Source organism: Thamnophis sirtalis, unplaced genomic scaffold (genome assembly GCF_051295495.1).
Source record: "Thamnophis sirtalis isolate CommonGarterSnake01/CBP01778 unplaced genomic scaffold, rThaSir2_p1.2 scaffold_15, whole genome shotgun sequence".
NCBI classification, from domain to species: Eukaryota; Metazoa; Chordata; class Lepidosauria; order Squamata; family Natricidae; genus Thamnophis; species Thamnophis sirtalis.
In genome coordinates this window covers 36,232,723-36,250,351 of record NW_028261395.1, presented here as the reverse complement: position 1 = coordinate 36,250,351, position 17,629 = coordinate 36,232,723, and the positions used below count along the sequence as shown (strand labels likewise).

The following is a 17,629-nucleotide window of genomic DNA, read 5'->3' as shown; positions in this document are numbered from 1 at the left end:
AATGGTAGTATGGAGCATGCACAAAGTGTACATTTATCCAATCAAGCTGTGTGAGGCTATGCTGTTTTGAAGGGATGGAAATTACCAGTTATTTGGCTTTGTCTTACCTTCCCTGTTAAAGACAAGGCTCTGGATTCCGCTTTTTAAAACTACAACGTAGATCAGATATGAAAGGTGGGGAAAGGATCAGCAAGCCAGTGATACAACAAAACAACAGTGCTTTTATTACATTTTTCCTGCGAGCAGAACTTTACACATGTCAGAGTTGGCTCTGTAGAAAGGAAATCCATGCCCAGGCGTCGTACCCCGTCTCCCTTTGCGAACTTGAGTGTTATAGTTTGCAGATGATTCAGAGATGAAGAACTTTTCCCTGTAAGGAGGAAAAAAAGTGAAAGATACATACAATTAATCCCATCTAATATGTAGCATCTAGACAGCATACTAAAAAGCACAGACATCACCCTGCCAACAATAGTGTGTATAGTCAAGGCTATGATTTTCCCAGTTGCAATGTACGGCTTTGAAAGTTGGACCATAAGGAAGGGTGAACACCAAAGAATGGAGGCCTTTGAACTAAGGTGCTGGAGAAGACTCCTGCGAGTCCTTTGGACTGCAAGGCGATCAAACCGGTCAGTCCTAGAGGAGACCAACCTGACTGCTCTTTAAAAGGCCAGATCCTGAAGAGGAAACTCAAATACTTCGGCCACCTGATGAGAAGGAAGGACTCACTGGAGAAGAGCCTAATGCTGGGAAGGATTGAAGGCAAAAGAAGAAGGGGACGACAGAGAATGAGGTGGCTGGATGGAGTCACTGAAGCAGTCAGCGTGAGCTTAAATGGACACCAGAGGATGGTAGAAGACAGGAAGGCCTGGAGTAACATTGTCCATGGTGTGGACAACGTGATGGGTCGGACATGACTTCATGACTAACAACAACTACAATATGTAGCATCTGCTATGTTTTTTTCTGGAAACTATCCTATGCATGTAAAATTAACATCACCAGTACTAGTAAGGAGTGGGTTTTGCTCTAAATTTATATTCTAGTGATTTGCCCTGTCAGTGTTGTTGGGTCTTGAAAATTCTTTGGTTGGACTGTTTCCTGTTTACCTTGTATGGCAGTTCCTTGATAGTTTACTTCTTGATTGTTGGTCTGATGTTAATCTTGAACTTAATCTGTGCTCATCTGGGTGCTGATTGCTGGGTGGGAGGTGTTTTGGTGTTTATTTATTTATTTATACACCTCCCAAACAAAGATCCTCCAAGATCACTCTCACTAACACTGACAGGGCAAGTCACTAGAATATAAACTAAGAGCAAAGCCCACTCCTTACTAGCACTGATGATGTTGCCTAGTTTGGATAATGAAATGTCTGCAAGAAAATCACCAGGCTCAGAGAGCACCAAGAACCCCTCATTAGCCATTTGGCTTAATTTTTTTTTTTTTTTGATACTGTATACTTGAAATTTACATCATCAACAAAACCAAATGGTTTAGCATCTGAACTGAATCTGTTTATAAATTTGATCTGCAGTGATCGATACATGTGCTAGACCTTGTTTAATTTTCTGGCAATTGGGATAAACAGCGCATGCTTCAACTGATCTATGGCTACGTGTCAGGAACAGCACATCCTGCAATGTGGAAAGGCCATGATTACTTAGGAGATTACTTTTAAAGCAAAATAAAGCAGTACTCATAGCAATGCCTAAGATTATTTATAGTTTTGGACTCCATAGTGCAGTGATGACTAACCTTTTTGTTGTTGGATGCCAAAATTGCGAGTGCACGCATGCGATAGCACATGCACATGCTGGCAATCAAAATGAAAAGCGCACCCCCACATCAGGGGTGGGTTCCTGCCAATTATAACCTCTTCTATAGAAGAGGTTTATAACCTCTTCTATAGAAGAGGTTCCACAAATCTACCGTGCCGTTTAGAACCAGTTCCAGCTCCCTCCCCCTGCCCGTCTGCACCAAGCTTGCCCCACCTGCCGCTTACTGATTGGCTGGCTCACCAATCGCCCTGCCCGCCTCTAAGAGTCCTATCTAAACCTTAAAGTCTTAAAGCTGTCAAGTTTGAACACCCCTGGGGTTTTTTTCTAAAGGGTTAGGGGTGCAAGGGTCTTGTAACTTGACAGCTTTAAGACTTGCGTGCTTCAAATGCCAGAGTTTCTGAGCCAACATTTTGGTTGCAAAGCAAGAGCGTTGTTAAGTGAGTTTCACCACATTTTACAAGTTGGCCACACCCACCCAGTCACGTGATTGCCACGCCACTCCCACTCAGTCACATGGCTGGCAAACCACTCCCACAAAGCAGGCCGCACCTACAGAAGAGGTTCTAAAAAATTTTGAAACCCACCACTGTCCCACATGCCCGCACAAACCCCCAGTCTTGCCGCACTGCTCGCCTTCAAGCTGAGCTTGGTTTTTCCTCCGGGCGACCGGGGGAGACTGTTTCTGCCTTCTCCAGGCTCCGGAACTTTCCTGAAACCTGGGGAGGCAAAAACGGCCTCTCCCGGCCCTCCAGAAGGCTGAAAATCAGCTGGCTGTCATATGCATGCACGCTAGAGCTGACGGCTCGCGTGCCAGCAGATATGGCTCTGTGTGCCACCTGTGGCACGTGTACCGTAGGTTTGCCATCACGGCCATAGTGCCTTGGCTTAAAATTTATATCTAGTTTACCTGTAAGAGGCTGGTTGCTCTGCAAGTTGCAGACACATGAGCATGGGGCCCAAAGAAAGCCTTGCAAGAATGTTAACATTGGTGCCCATTTCTATGTCTGATTGGCTTTTGAGAGTGGCTTTAAAGAAGGAAGTATCCATTTCTGCTTGGAAATCAACAGTCAGTGCAGCTCTGTATTGGGGAGAGAAAGAACAGGTCAATACTGACACCAGTGGGACACTTTTTCTTTCCTTTTTTTGAAATTTGCTTTCTACTCTACAGAAATGTAAGAAGATTCCTGCTGGATCAGAGTAAACATCAATGTGGTATTTCCCATAATGGGGCAGTGTGGTGGTTCAGTGGTTAAGACACTGGGCTTGTCATTCTGGAAAGCTGGCAGCCCAGCTTTGCAACCTGAGCGCCATGGGACAATGTGAATTCCTGTTTTCACCCCGGCTCCTGCCTACTTAGCACTTAGCAATAGCAGACTTATGTACTGCTTCATAGTGCTTTACAGCCCTCTCTAAGCGATTTACAGCCTATTGCCCCCAACAATCTGGGTCCTTTGCCCACCTCAGAAGGATGGAAGGCTGAATTAACCTTTAGCCTGGTTAGATTCGATCTGCCAAATTGCTGGCAGCCGGTGATCAGCAGAAATAGCCTGTAGTATTGCACTCTAACCACCGGAGAACCTTCGCTCATTAGCTGCGGAACGTAGCAGTTCGAAAGCATAAAAATGCGAGTAGATAAATAGGTACCACTGCAGTGGGAAAGTAACAGTGCTCGTGGTATCATCCTAGCCACATGACCATAGAAATGTCTTCAGACAGTGCAGGCTCAATGACCTTGAAATGGAAATGAGCACTGTCCCCTATAATCAGCAATTACAAGCAGAGTAAAATCCACTCCTTTTACTTTTTATTTCCCATAATGGCCAATTGGAGATCACCAAGCAGAACACGAGGGCATCAGTCTTATTGTCACCCAGCAATTGATATTCAGAGAAATGGTGACTCTGATCTGGCCAATCCTGTAAGGCCATCCACATTTACTGTTGCAACAAGATTGTTTGTATGACACAAATTACCTAAATTGGATCGATTTGAATATAAATCTGGAGAAGGAAAAAATGTTTTAAAAAATCAAAAAATAATGGGCCTCATAGCTGGCTACGTTGTTGAATGGTAAATTTTCCTTGGCATGACATTAAACACTCTGTACATTTCCCCATTTGTTGGACAAAGGTTTCCAGATTCCCATACAAACATGGTGTCAACTTTGAATCGAACCTGGCGGAAGCCATTTTTCTATTCCTCAGTTTCTACACAAAGCAGGGAAGGGAAAGGAGGATGAAATGCGTGGCCAGTCAAAATACAGAGTTTTCTCGTGAGAACCAAGGTCATCTCTACAGAATAGAATAGAATAGAATAGAATAGAATAGAATAGAATAGAATTCTTTATTAGCCAAGTGTGATTGGACACACAAGGAATTTGTCTTTGATGCATATGCTCTCAAGGGTACATAAAAAGACAAGATACAGGTGCTGGATAGAGCCGGGGAGGAATATCTGAAGAGCTTGCCAATTAATCTAATTGGCCAATGTGACCTGTAACTTTTGGGGAGGGAGTTATTTCCTATTTTCATTATACTAAAACCGTGGGAAATATTTACAGTAGAGTTTGTTTTGCATTTGATTGTGCCGATATGATGTATCCAATAAAGAAGTTCTTTAAGGAAGACCTTAGCCTCAGAGTTCTGATTTGCTTGGGTTCTTCATGGTTCTTCAGCAGGAATTCTTAGAGCACAGGTGTAGGTCATCCAAAGGGCACCATATTGGGGAAAACTTCCATAATAAATAATGATATCTCAGCAGTGGCCAGCCATTTGAACAAATTGCTATCAATGACTATGTAATAAACATAACCGGAGAACAGAATATCCCTCCTATAGGTTTCCATGAGTTGATACGGTATATTGTTGTCAAATAACTTGCATGAACTTTGCCTAATAAACTTTCAACTCCTCCCTTTGGGACACGTCAACAGAGCATCACATGCGAAAGCAACAGAGACAGTTTTTTTCCCTCTTGCCATAACTCTACTGAACTCTTTATTCCCATGGTACTGTCTTATGATGAAGTATATTTACCCATATAGGATAGTTGTATTGCTTTTATCCTTCTCATCTGTTCCACTACCTTCTCTTTTGATATCACTATTAGCATTAGCAATAGCACTTAGACTTATGTACCACTTCATAGTGCTTTTCGGCCCTCTCTAAGCAGTTTACAGAGTCAGCATTTTGCCCCCAATATGATGGGTCCTCACTTTATCCACTTCGGAAGGATGGAAGGCTGAGTCAACCTTGAGCTGGTGAAATTTGAACTGTTGAACTGCAGCTAGTAGTCAGCTGAAGTAGCCTGCAGTACTGCACTCTAACCACTGTGCTACTTCATCATATTATGATTAATCTGCTTTGTTATTATCCTTATTATTACTTTGTTGTTTTGCATATACACTGAAAACTTCTGCACTGGAGACAAATTCTTGTGTGTCCAATCGCACTTGGCCAAATATAATTTTCTGTTCTATTATGTTTTGTTCTGTTCTGTTCTATTCTATTCCTATTCCATTCCATTGCATTCTCACTGTTTAGAGATGAAATTGGTACCTATTCACATACCTTGATGTAATACTTGTATTGAATTCCTGCTCCCACATATTCATGTTGACATCAGCTGAAATATCTAAGCCCAGTCCAGCTTGAAGAGTAATCACAGATTGCAACCCAGATTGAAGTGGAACTGCCTGGAACAATAACATCCTGTTACTGTCACCTTACATAGTCAGTGCAATCACTAAAGGTATAGAGCCATTCCAAAATAAATCTAAGTTCAATGGGTCTTACTTCCAAGTAGCCTATTCTTAATCACATAAAATTTTTAGAGTTGTCGTAAATATCCTATAGGACTAATACCTGTTCATGATCCACCAACAGGACGTTCCCTTTGACCACGTTCATGGGCTTTCCTGAGCTCATAAACATTTTTGACATTAGATCTGAATATCCATCAAAGAAGATCACTGGCCGCAATGGGACGTCAAGCAAAATGGCAGACATGCCAGCTGTAAAGTCCACCTGTTCCTCAGTTGGATCTCCACCCAACAATCCTTCAAGCCCTTTTGCTTCAATAACCACCTGCAGGATGCACAGAAAGATAAAGTGTAATAGCAATAGCACTTAGACTTATATAGGTAAAGGTTCCCCTTGCACATGTGTGCTAGTTGTTCCTGACTCTAAGTGGCGGTGCTCATCTCCGTTTCAAAGCCAAAGATCCAGCGCTGTCCGAAGGCGTCTTCATGGTCATGTGGCCGGCATGACTAAATGCTGAAGGCGCATGGAACGCTGTTACCTTCCCACCAAAGGTGGTTTCTATTTTTCTACTTGCATTTTTACATGCTTTTGAACTGCTAGGCAGAAGCTGGGACAAGTAACAGGAGCTCACTCTGTTACGCGGCACTCGGGATTCAAACCGCCGAACTGCCGACCTTTCTGATCAACAAGCTCAGTGCCTTAGCTACTGAGCCACTGAGCCACTGCATCCCTATTAGATTTATATACCGCTTCATAATGCTTTGCAGCCCTCTCTAAGAGGTTTACACACTCAGCGTATCATGGGTTCAAACTGCCAAATTGCAGGTAGCCGCCAGTCAGCAGAAGTAGCCTGCAGTACTGCATTCTAACCACTGCACCACCACAGCTCTGATGCACGGGTTTTTTTCAATTTATATTTTGGTATGCTTTTAAAGGTTGTGTAATCTCTGTTTCCAAATTTCTACCAGGTAAGCCCATTAAAGGCCATTTAGGTCTTCTGCTGATGCCTGCTAGCTTTTCCCCACTAGAAGTGAAACTACTGATGACTCAAGCGTATGAAAAGCTTTGGTAGTAAACAAGAATATCTTTTTTCAAACAGCTGTTGTCTAGACCAGGTGTCTCCAAACTTGTAGACTTGTGGATTTTATGACTTGTGGACTTCAACTCACAGAATTCCCAGCTAGCATGGCTGGCTCAGGAATTCTGGAAATTGAAGTCCACAAGTCTTCAAGTTGCCAAGTTTGGAAAACCTTGAACCAAACACATTGGATTTCAACTTCCATCATCTAGGACTAGATGGTGAGTACAGTTCATAAAAACAGGTGCCTAAAATATTTGGAAGACTCCAAAATAAGGAAGATAGACCCAAGAGAAGTGCCAGATCAGGAGTACAAACATTGCCATTAAGTTATGATATTTAATATGATCAAAAATGCACATTGTTCCAGTCTACTTCTACAATATCATCCTCAATACGCCACTTGGACCAATGTAAATTGGCTTGAAAACAAAATCTGCATCACTGTTCCATAGCTAGTGAAGCACTTTAAAATGCAATCAATTGTGATTAAAAATAACAACACAATTTTAAAGCGCTTGGATGATATGTAGGCAATCAATTATCCATCTGGTTTCTAGTTGGTGAGTATGGACAATCATTCAAGGCATTCTGAGAAGACTTGAAATGACTTTATGGATATAAATATATCTGGTAGAAATTTAATGGAACACTTAAAGAGCACTCCAGAGGGTGATGGGTAGCTAGCAGAAGTCTTCAGAATTGTCTTGAATAGCAGAAGAGACTTTGATCAACTACATAAACTATCAGACCTGAGCTGCTTGGAGCCGGTGGCCATGACTTTCAATGTCAACATTAGTGGTGCTCTTTTGAAGTAAACCAAAATCTGAGAATAAGTTTTCCACACCAAAAGTAGAAGATGCATCTTCAGTGGCTAAAGGGGAGGAAAAGGAGACAGTAATGAATATGAAGGCTGCTGTGAGGCCTTATACAGCAAATAACAACTCCATCACTTTTTTCAAAGCTTTCCTAAAGGAAGAACCACATAAGATGTACATATTGTAGTGTAGGAAAAAACACATTTTTTTACACCAGCAGCCATTCTTTTACTATTTTAGACACCTGAAAACAGGAGTGGTGTGGAAAATGGCACCATGATGTCAAATAGTGAGTGGATTTTTTAAAAAGAGTATTTGTAGATGTATGTATCTTTTATAAGTTCTAACTCTCTAGAATGGGTGAAGGATTGATGGGAGCAGTGAAATTTGACAAAAGGGATTCTGGTTATGTGCAGCCCATGGCAAAGTGTTTTACTAGAGCACTGAAAACCCTACTGTTGAACGATGAATGCAGACATGGGAATCCATCTCAAGTATAATATCAAAGTCTCTCTCACTTTGGAAGTGATTTTGCATAAAAGTACTATTTAGGATTTCTGAATAGTGAAATCTAGTGAGAGGGGGATGTATATTTAAAATGTATTTGCTGTGGTTATTTTATTTCATAATAATCATAGCAGTACACTCAGGGATAAAATTGCCTTTCTGAAGGTCAAATGCTATTTGGGATATGGCATATAACATATTCATTGTGAGAGAAAGACATGCACACACACACACAAACAAACACACACACACACACACACACACACAGATGATAGGAAGATAATCATGAAGATAGAGATAAATAGATATAAGATAGATAGATAGATAGATAGATAGATAGATAGATAGATAGATAGATAGATGATAGATAGATAATGATAGAGGGATAGATGAATGGATGATAGATAGATGGATAGATAGATAATGATGGATGGATAGATGAATGGATGGATGATAGATAGATAGATAGATAGATAGATAGAAAGAAAGAAAGAAAGAAAGAAAGAAAGAAAGAAGAAAGAAAGAAAGAAAGAAAATAATGGATGGATGGGTGGATGGATGGAACTAAGCATGCTGAGGCTTGATTAATACTTGGGAGGGAGAGTATCATAAAGTTCCAAGTTTAGGCTACATTGGGTTGCAAAAAAAAAATGGAAGGAAACAATGGCAAGATAAAGTTTTATTTAATTGCTAAGAAAATTAGCCAGACATGTTCCATGAAATCGTCAATACGATTAAAAGAAACCCCTTCTTTATTTCATATTCTTGAAGTGTTATTGTACTTAGTGGTTTGGGTTAGAGCACTTTTTACCACATTGATACAGGAGGCCTCCATAGATATTTTTGAATATCAAAGGGATTTTCCCACTTTTTTTTTTAGAGACATGATTAAATAGTAATTATTCACCTGCTAATAATCCTGAGAAAGAGATGGATTTGCCATCTTTGGGTGAGAAGTAGTGGTAATTGTTTATCTTTGGATCCTTCAAGAGATCTTTGATCAGCTGCCTGGATCAAAAGGAGAGGTGGAGAAAAAATGAAAGAAGTCATGGATGAACTCCAGCAGACTATGTCCCCTGTCCCCCCCAAAAAGGAGACCAGCTGCACTTTTTCATATTTTGCTAAAATGTTCTATCCCCTAAACCCTGATTTCTATATCTTTTTTTAATGAAAGAAGGTTATGTTTGGCTATATCATTCTCATTGTACTAGATAATATGCTTACTTGATACTACCATATTTTTGGAGTATAAGATGCACCCCCCCCCCAAAAAAAGAGAGTGGTGTGTCTTATACACTGAATGCAGCCATTTTTGGCCTCCTGAAGCCCTGCCCCCACATCCCATTTTTGTGAAAACTAGTCCAGTTTTTGTCCCTTTTTCGCAAAAACTGAGGCGTTTTTGCCTTTCCCCAGCCCCTAGCAGCACTCTGCAGGCTTCAGCAGGGCTGGGGGAAGGCAAAAATGCCTCCGTTTTGGTGAAAAATGGGCCCTTTCCACCTGTTTTTCACAAAAACGGGGGCGTTTTTGCCTTCCCCCAGCTCTGCTGAAGAGTGCCCCTGGGGAGGACAAAAACTTTTTTTCTTATTTACCTCTTTGAAATCTTGGTGTGTCTTATACATCGCTGCGTCTTATAGTCCAGAAAGACGGTATTTATCTTTTATGAGGGATTTCTTTAGCTTGAGTTTTTATTCACTGTATTGTTCTGACTCTCTTTGTAACATCAGTCTGCTGGTCACGGTGGAGCCAAGGGGAGTTGAACTATGGGAGTTACAGGTAGTCCTTGACTCATGACCACAACTGAGCCTGAAATTTCTGTTGCTAAGTAAGAATTTGTTAAGTGAATTTTTTTGCCATTTTGCAACCTTGCCACATTTGTTAAATGAATTACTGCAGTTGTTAAGTTAGTAACACGGTTGTTAAGTGAATCTGGCTTCCCCATTGACTTTGCTTGTTAGAAGGTCACAAAAGGTGATCACATGACCCCGGGACACTGCAACTGTCACAAACAAACAGACTTATGAGTCTGTTGCCAAGTGTCTGAATTTTGATCCCATGACCATGGGGATGGTGCAAAACGGTCACGAGTCACTTTTTTGTAACTTCAAATGGTCACTAAACAAGCTGCTGTAAGATGAGGACTACCTGCACTAGAATATTTCAATACAGATCAGAGAACCTTAGAACCCGAGTTCTAAATGAATATTTGCTTTGCAAGTCTAAATCTTACATTCTAAGAAAATAGCAAATATTTCTACCATCTCAAAGAATAATTGTCAGCAGTGATGTAGAAAATGTGCCACTGAGCTAGTTGATCAAAGATATACCACCGTGATGGCGAACCTATGGCACACCTGCAACAGGTGGCATGTGGAGCCATCTCTGAGGGCACGTAAGCCGTTTCCAGCCTCTGGAGGCTTCAGTGAGGCCTGCTAGGCCCAAAACGGGACCAGGGGGGTCATGTGTACATACGTGGGGGGAGGGACAGTGGGCGGGGTCATGTGCACATGCACTGGGGTGCATGGGGGGATTGAATTATGGGTTCAATTTTGGCACCCAAGCCAAAAAAGGTTAGCCATCACTGGCCTAACATAAAGTTGATTCATATGAGATTTTATCTACGCAGCAGAATTATCCATAAGAAGTTTTATTGAGTTTTATTTAAGAGATTGAAGGAAAAGAAACAACACTGTTTGTTATGGAGAGGTAATATTAGATATAACTTTATGTAATGATATTCAATATAGTTTACCTGGTTGGATGGTTATCAGAAGATATAATGCCTAGAATTTTGGACAATATAAATCTTTGCATTTCTGGTGAAAGTTGTCTGCTGGCCAACAGGATATTGATGAAATCTGTGTGCGAGGGACTGTTATCCAAGAGGATTTCTGCAGCTGCCAACCTTGAATTTTTTTGATACTTTCTCTGAACTTGATGGAAAATGCGTCTCATTGCCTTTTTAACCTGGTGACAGAAAGCAGATACAAACCATAGGTGTTTTTGGTGCAATGACAATAACTTGATTTAATGGCAACTTTTCTTCCATTCAAATGAGCTTACATCCTTGACATGCTGGTTTTCTATATTTCAAGATATTGTTAAATTCCTGTTTCTGCCAGATCTATGTGGAAAAGGGCAAGGGATAACGGGAGCATTATTTAATCATTAGATATTTTAAAATCCCCTTTTTAGTTTGGTTCAATCAAAGCATGAGTATAGCTAATCATCCTATCTCCTATTTCCCCTACATCAACAGTCCTATGACTGAGTGGTATGGTGGCCTAATGGTGAAGATGCTTGGGAGAGATTGATCCTAGATAGCAGTATATGTTTCTGTCTCGGGACGCAAAGAGAAAATATCTGCTGTAAACTCCATGTAGGTATCAGGAAGGGAATCCAGCCAGTAAACCTCAGGTCCACCCAGTTGCCCTGACCCCACCCTGAATCAAGGAATTATACAGGGTCGTAAAAAGAAAAAAGAAGCAGTTCTATGACTGGTTCAAATGCAGTTAATAGCACAATGAAGGCCATGCATTATCCATTTCTAGCAAACCTATTTTCTGAAGTTTTAATGTCTGAAAAAGACTATGTCAAATACTTTATTCAGAACAATAACAGTGTCATTTAAGCTCACTAAGGTACATGGTGGCCCAGTGGCTAAGACACTGAGCTTGTCAATCTGAAAGATTGGCGGTTCAAATCCTTAGCACCGTGTAATGGAGTGAGCTCCCATTACTTGTCCCAGCTTCTGCCAAGCTAGCAGTTCGAAAGCATGTAAAAAATGCAAGTAGAAAAATAGGGACCACTTTGGTGGAAAGATAACAGTGTTCCGTGCCCCTTCGGCGTTTAGTCATGCTGCCCACATGACCACGGAGATGCCTTCGGACAGTGTTGGCTCTTCTGCTTTGAAACGGAGATGAGCACCACCCCCTAGAGTTGGGAACAACTAGCACATATGTGTGAAGAGATGCTTTACCTTTTAAGTTCACTATTCAAAGTCTGAGACTCTTTCAATCTATGGCTCTGCTGTTCTCATAACCCCAGCTAGCAGCTGGAAGCTGATCTTTTGTAACCTGTCTCTTGATTCAATCAGTAGGAGAAACAGTCAGAAATCCAGTCAAGAAGAATCATAGATGGAAGGTACTGTGGAAACGGTTTCTGATTTCTGATGCAAATCAAGAAACGATCAAATTACTGTATATAGCTTCTGGACTTCCTGGCAGAGAATAGCAGCAATGTTTCATTAAAGCACTGGTTTTAAAGATTAATTCTTAGCAAGGTTTATTTTAGCAACAGGACATCCTATCCCATACCTTGCTTGTGATGTGCTCTGTACTGTATCTCTTTAGAGCTGTCACCGCTGCAGCTGAGATGGTGGATGAGCCTTCCTCTGCATAATACAGGAAGGTAGAGATGAATTCTGGGAGCAGAGTACTTTTCAGAGACGCCAGGTGCATCATCTTCACCGAGTCTGTTTTGGAGCCATGAAGCTTTTTCAGGATGGCTTCCTTCGCAAGGCTGACTTCCTAGTTTATTTGAGAGATGGAAAGAACAAACCGAAAGAAGCGACATCTGTCAAAATTCAAATTGGCAATCCAAAGTGAAAAGGAGGAGAATACGGTATCAACTCACCTCCAGGTCACATTGATTCATCTGACACAATTTGCCCACCAGACTGCCAATGACCATGCTTCCCGTTTCCCAAGTGGCTTTATTTAGCTTTTTGTTGTTTAGTCTGTCCTATAAAAAAGATAGAGGAGAGACATGGCAGCAGATGTCTTTTCATTCAAGGGTGTATTAAAGAGGATTGTCATCTTGAAGGGAGTTGAACAATTGCAAAGAATTTAAGGGTGTGGGGTTTTTTTTTGCGCTGAGCATTTGATTGAGATGATGATACTTGCTGTACCAAAATTCTCCAGTCCGGTAATGTCAATTTCCAGAAGGAGAGATGCCCAAGTTGGCAACATCTTGCTAATCTTGGCATGATTCCCAGCTGCTAAGCACAGTTAAACCCAGGGGTGAAATGCTACTGGTTTGGACCGGTTCACCCAAACCAGTAGTAAAAAAAGCCGGTATTTCCAACAATAAACTCTGACGCACGATTTATATTAGCTAGAAAGCAAGATTTCCTGCTTTCTAGCTAATCTAAATCACGTGGCACTGCGGATCCCCCCCCCCATTTTACTTATCTTTGCAGGCACACTCAGTAGCAGGCTCCGCCCACCTACCTGGATGTTGTCACATCCATTTTCAATGCTCCGCCCACACGGTCACATTTGCAAACCAGTAACAAAGGTAAGTAGATTTCACCCCTGGTTGAACCTGATTAGTACTTGGATAGTTGACCGCCAGAACATTAAAGGCTGTAGGGACCATTGAAACATCCCAGAATAGAGCAAAGCAAATCTGACTTGCTGCTAATAAAAGTACATGGATGTATCCATGGAGTTGCCAAGAGCTCAAAGGAATAGTTATAATCCGGAAAGACTCTTTTGTGGCAACAGGTACTCATAAATAACTCGGGATCAACCTGGCAGGAGATCTCAGGTGGACCACACTGTAACTGTTCTGTTCAACTGTTTTATACAGCACTGGTCCCCAATTCCCAGGCAACATACCAGTACCGGTCCTCGGCTTATTAAGAACCGGGCAGCACAGGTGGAGGTGAGCGGCGGAACAGCAAACCCTACTGTAAACTGCACATGTATAGAATCTAGATTGCATACTCCTCACCCACCCACCACTCCATGGGAAAATTGTCTTCCATGAAACCAGTGGAATAGCTTCCCTTCGGAGACACGGACCTGGATAACAGCTTGTCAGAGATATCGTAATATAATTTGTGCAGTGAAGTTCTTACTTGTTTTTATTAATCTTATTAAGCTCTTTGCCTTGGAAGTATTTTCTTTCAGTGCAGACAGCTCAAATATTCATCAAAAGGTCACCAAGTACTGAATACAAAGCAAGGGTGAATATAGCAGTAGACTTATATACCGCTTCATAGGCCTTTCAGGCCTCTCTAAGCGGTTTACAGAGAGTCAGCATATTGCCCCCAACAATCTGGGTCCTCATTTTACCCACCTCGGAAGGATGGAAGGCTGAGTCAACCCTGAGCCGGTGAGATTTGAACCGCTGACCTGCTGATCTAGCAGTAGCCTGCAGTGCTGCATTTAACCACTGCGCCACCTTGGCTCCTAATATATGAGACGACCATAGAATATATGAGACGACCATAGAATATATGAGACGACCATAGAATATATGAGACGACCATAGAATATATGAGACGACCATAGAAAAATTATTGTGGCATTCTATTTTTGTCAAATCTGTATTCCATTCTATGGTGCTGCTTCATATCATTTTTGCTGTGTAACTTGGGCATCTCACAGCCATATCAAAATCTTTACCTAGATCAGTGATGGCCAATCTTTTATCCACCGAGTGGCCAAACTGTGCGCGCGCATGCCCAAACTGAAAGCTGTGCACCCGCGCAAATGCATGGACATGCATGCATGCACAGCAGAGACCTGAACACCAGGCGGCTGGCGGGAGGTGGGGCATCCCAACACTGGCAGCGCAAGCAAGAGGTAAGATCTTTTCCTTTCGTGAGCTTCTGTTTTGTCATTTACAGGGAAACGGAAGTCACGAAAGAAACGCCACGGAGATCTGACCTGGGGCACACGTGCCATAGGTTTGCCATCACGGACCTAGATACATGCACCCATGCATGCATCCATCCATTGATGCATCACTTAAAAGTAAAAGGAGATAAAAGCAGGGGTGAAATGCTATCGGTTTGAGCCCGTTCACCCGAACCGGTAGTAAAAAATGCTATTGGTTTACAGAACCAATAGTAAAAAATACTAAAATATGTATAAAAAAAAAAAGTTCCGATGATCACACGTTGCACAGCTGATCTTCGGAACTTCTGATTACTGTATTTTTAGAGTATAAGATGCAGCGGAGTATAAGACGCACCAAGGTTTTGAAGAGGCAATTTAAAAAAAAAGTTTTTGCACTCTGCAAACTTTCCAAAAACGGGCCAATTTTCACAAAAACGGGCCTGTTTTTTTTTATAGGCATGAATAGCCTTTAGGAGGCTTGTAGGCTTAAAAAACTTGTTCAGCATTTTTTTTTTACTACAGGTTCTCCGGAAATGCAGGGGTGGGGGGTCCGTTTTTGCTCTCAGCAGGCTTCCCTGAGGTCTGCTAGGCAAAAAACGAGGGTGGGGAGTCCTGAGAAAGAAAGAAAGAAGGAAAGAAAGAAGGAAAGAAAGAAAGAAAGAAAGAAAGAAAGAAAGAAAGAAAGAGAGAAAGAGAAAGAAAAGGATGGAGGGATAGAGGGAGGGAAGGAAAAAGGAGAGGAAGGAAGGACTACAAACCTGGCACTAGATGCAGTTTCAGAGGATAATTCAGGGCTGGAAGGGACCCGGAGGTCCAACCCTGCTCCAGCAGGACATTATTAAAATGAGTTTCTGTCTTTTGATCCCCCAATTACATGACTACACAGCCACGCCCACTCAGTCACATGACCCCCACCACCACCAAGCCACACCCACCAAGCCACTCCCAGAAAACCAGTAGGAAAATTTTTTAGATTTCACCACTGGATAAAAGCAATATTGGAACATCGAGATATGGAAAGAGCAATACAACGAATACCAGAAATGGCTTGGACTTACAAGCACCAGACCGAAAAGTTCCTTGGAAGGACGAGGAGACAAAGCTGCAGCGTAGAGGAAGTTTTCCACCAAGGACATTTGCTTTCTGCCCTGCAAATCCAGAAATTCAGTCACCGCTAATAAGGAAGGTGTTGAATGGGCAGCTATTGCAGCTTCAATGTAGAAGGGTCTAAAAATGAGATAAGAAAGACAAAAAAAATATTAAATGTTGAGATAGCTGGGGGCAGAATGATAAAGTTCAGGGCATCTGCAGAATTAGTTAAGTGTGTGGGACTTTGATTAGATGGTTGTGGGCTTGACTTTTTTGACACAACCCTGCAAATATCCCGGATAAGTACAATGCATTGTGCTTTAATTTTCTGTAAAAAGGAATAGCAGTACTTTGGATGTCCTCAGGAAAGCGAAAATAATAATACAGCATTGACAAAATCATTACCAGCCAAATGCAAAAAAAAAAACCCAAGAGGTTACTTGGAACATCTTACATCCTGCAAAGATAGCTATAACTCCATCAAACAAGAATCTCTGCTTATCCAAGGTCCTTGGGAAGGACTTGATAGGTGGATAAAAATGCCAAATCCAGTCTAAATATCTGGCTGACTGTGCAAAAAACGATAACAGGAATAATAATTTTCTTTTACTTACAACATGCTCTCTGGAGCTTTCTTCAGTAGTAAAAGGATATCTTTCTTCTTGGCACTACGCAACATCTGCACAACTCTGGAAAAATGCCAAGTAGTTGATGCTTTAGAGGGATCAAGTTTGATCTTCTTTTTGGCAAATGTTTTCAAGTAGGATCTGAGCTAAAAGAACAAGAACAATTTACAGTGCCCTCTAGCTAATCAAACATTCTTGCCACTATAAAACTTAAGATATTTACACCCTTCTCAACAATACAGATTTAGTACAGAAAGTAGTCCTCGATTTACGACCACAACTGAGCCCAGAATTTATATTGCTAAAAGAGAAATTTGTTAAGTGTCCCATTTTATGACGCTTCTTGTCAAGTTTGCTAAGTGAATCACTGCAGATGTTAAATTAGTAATTGTTGTTACTTGAGTCTGACAAGTAAGATCGCAAAAGATGATCACATGACTTGGGACACTGCAACCGTCATAAATATGAACCAGATGTTAAGCGTCTGAATGTAAATCACATGACCATGGGAATCCTGCAATGGTCCTAAGTGTGAAAAATGGTCATAAGTCACTTTTTTCAGTGTCTTCACTTCGAATAGAAGCTAAATGAACTGTTGTAAGATGAGGACTGCTTATATTCAAACCACAGGAATTTGCATTACATGTGAATGTGTGAAATGTTCTGAGATGGGGTTTGGGTGGGTCGAAAAAGTCAAGATGGCAGCTGTGACTACACAGTGAAAGATTTTTCTCTCTCCTTGTGCCGTATTTGCAATCCATGGGGAAAAAGGAATCAGAGCTTCCAATGGTGGTTACCATTCTGGCCTTTTAAATCTTCCCTTTGAAGGAGGGAATGTAGGAGAGAAGGAAGGGGGGAAGGAAGGAGGAAAGGAAGGGGGAAAGGAAGGAGAGAAGGAGAAAAGAAAGGAGGGAAGGAAGGAGGGAAGGAAGGAAGGAGGGAAGGAAGGAGGGAAGGAGAGAAGGAGGGAAGGGGAAGGAGTGAGGGAAGGAAGGGGAGTAGGAGAGAAGAAACGAGGGAAGGAAAGAGGGAGGGAGGGAAGAAGAAGTAGGACAGTTGTAAGATAAGATGGATCTATGGGATGTTAAAATAGCAATCCTCAAGTATATTGTCAACAGTAGGGAAAAATTGTTATAAATACATATTATCAATAACAGTTATGAGATCATATAATTGTGAATGTATATATGAAATTGAATTAATATTAATAAATAAATAAATAAATAAATAAATAAATAAATAAATAAATAAATCTTCCCTTTGTAGATTCCCCTGGTGCTCTGAGAATGTTCATCAGACAAGAATTGTGAGGATTATCATGAACTCCTATAAATCATATAAAAACT

The 17,629-nt window shown here is 41.4% G+C and overlaps 1 protein-coding gene across 1 annotated transcript in view; it reads right to left on the bottom strand.

The window, feature by feature from the left end:
* Positions 1-201: 201 nt before the first annotated feature.
* The window catches only part of LOC106538954 (microsomal triglyceride transfer protein large subunit), a 29,986-nt gene continuing 12,558 nt past the window's right edge, over positions 202-17,629 (bottom strand). Inside the window, exons 8-18 of the mRNA XM_087701981.1 lie at positions 16,272-16,429; positions 15,627-15,795; positions 12,575-12,682; positions 12,256-12,468; positions 10,692-10,906; positions 8,850-8,950; positions 7,370-7,491; positions 5,642-5,863; positions 5,348-5,472; positions 2,686-2,856; positions 202-370 (exon numbers count right to left, since the gene is read on the bottom strand). Coding sequence (XP_087558107.1) covers positions 226-370; positions 2,686-2,856; positions 5,348-5,472; positions 5,642-5,863; positions 7,370-7,491; positions 8,850-8,950; positions 10,692-10,906; positions 12,256-12,468; positions 12,575-12,682; positions 15,627-15,795; positions 16,272-16,429 — 1,749 coding nt within the window. The 3' untranslated portion in view covers positions 202-225. The remainder of the gene's footprint in view (positions 371-2,685; positions 2,857-5,347; positions 5,473-5,641; positions 5,864-7,369; positions 7,492-8,849; positions 8,951-10,691; positions 10,907-12,255; positions 12,469-12,574; positions 12,683-15,626; positions 15,796-16,271; positions 16,430-17,629) is intronic.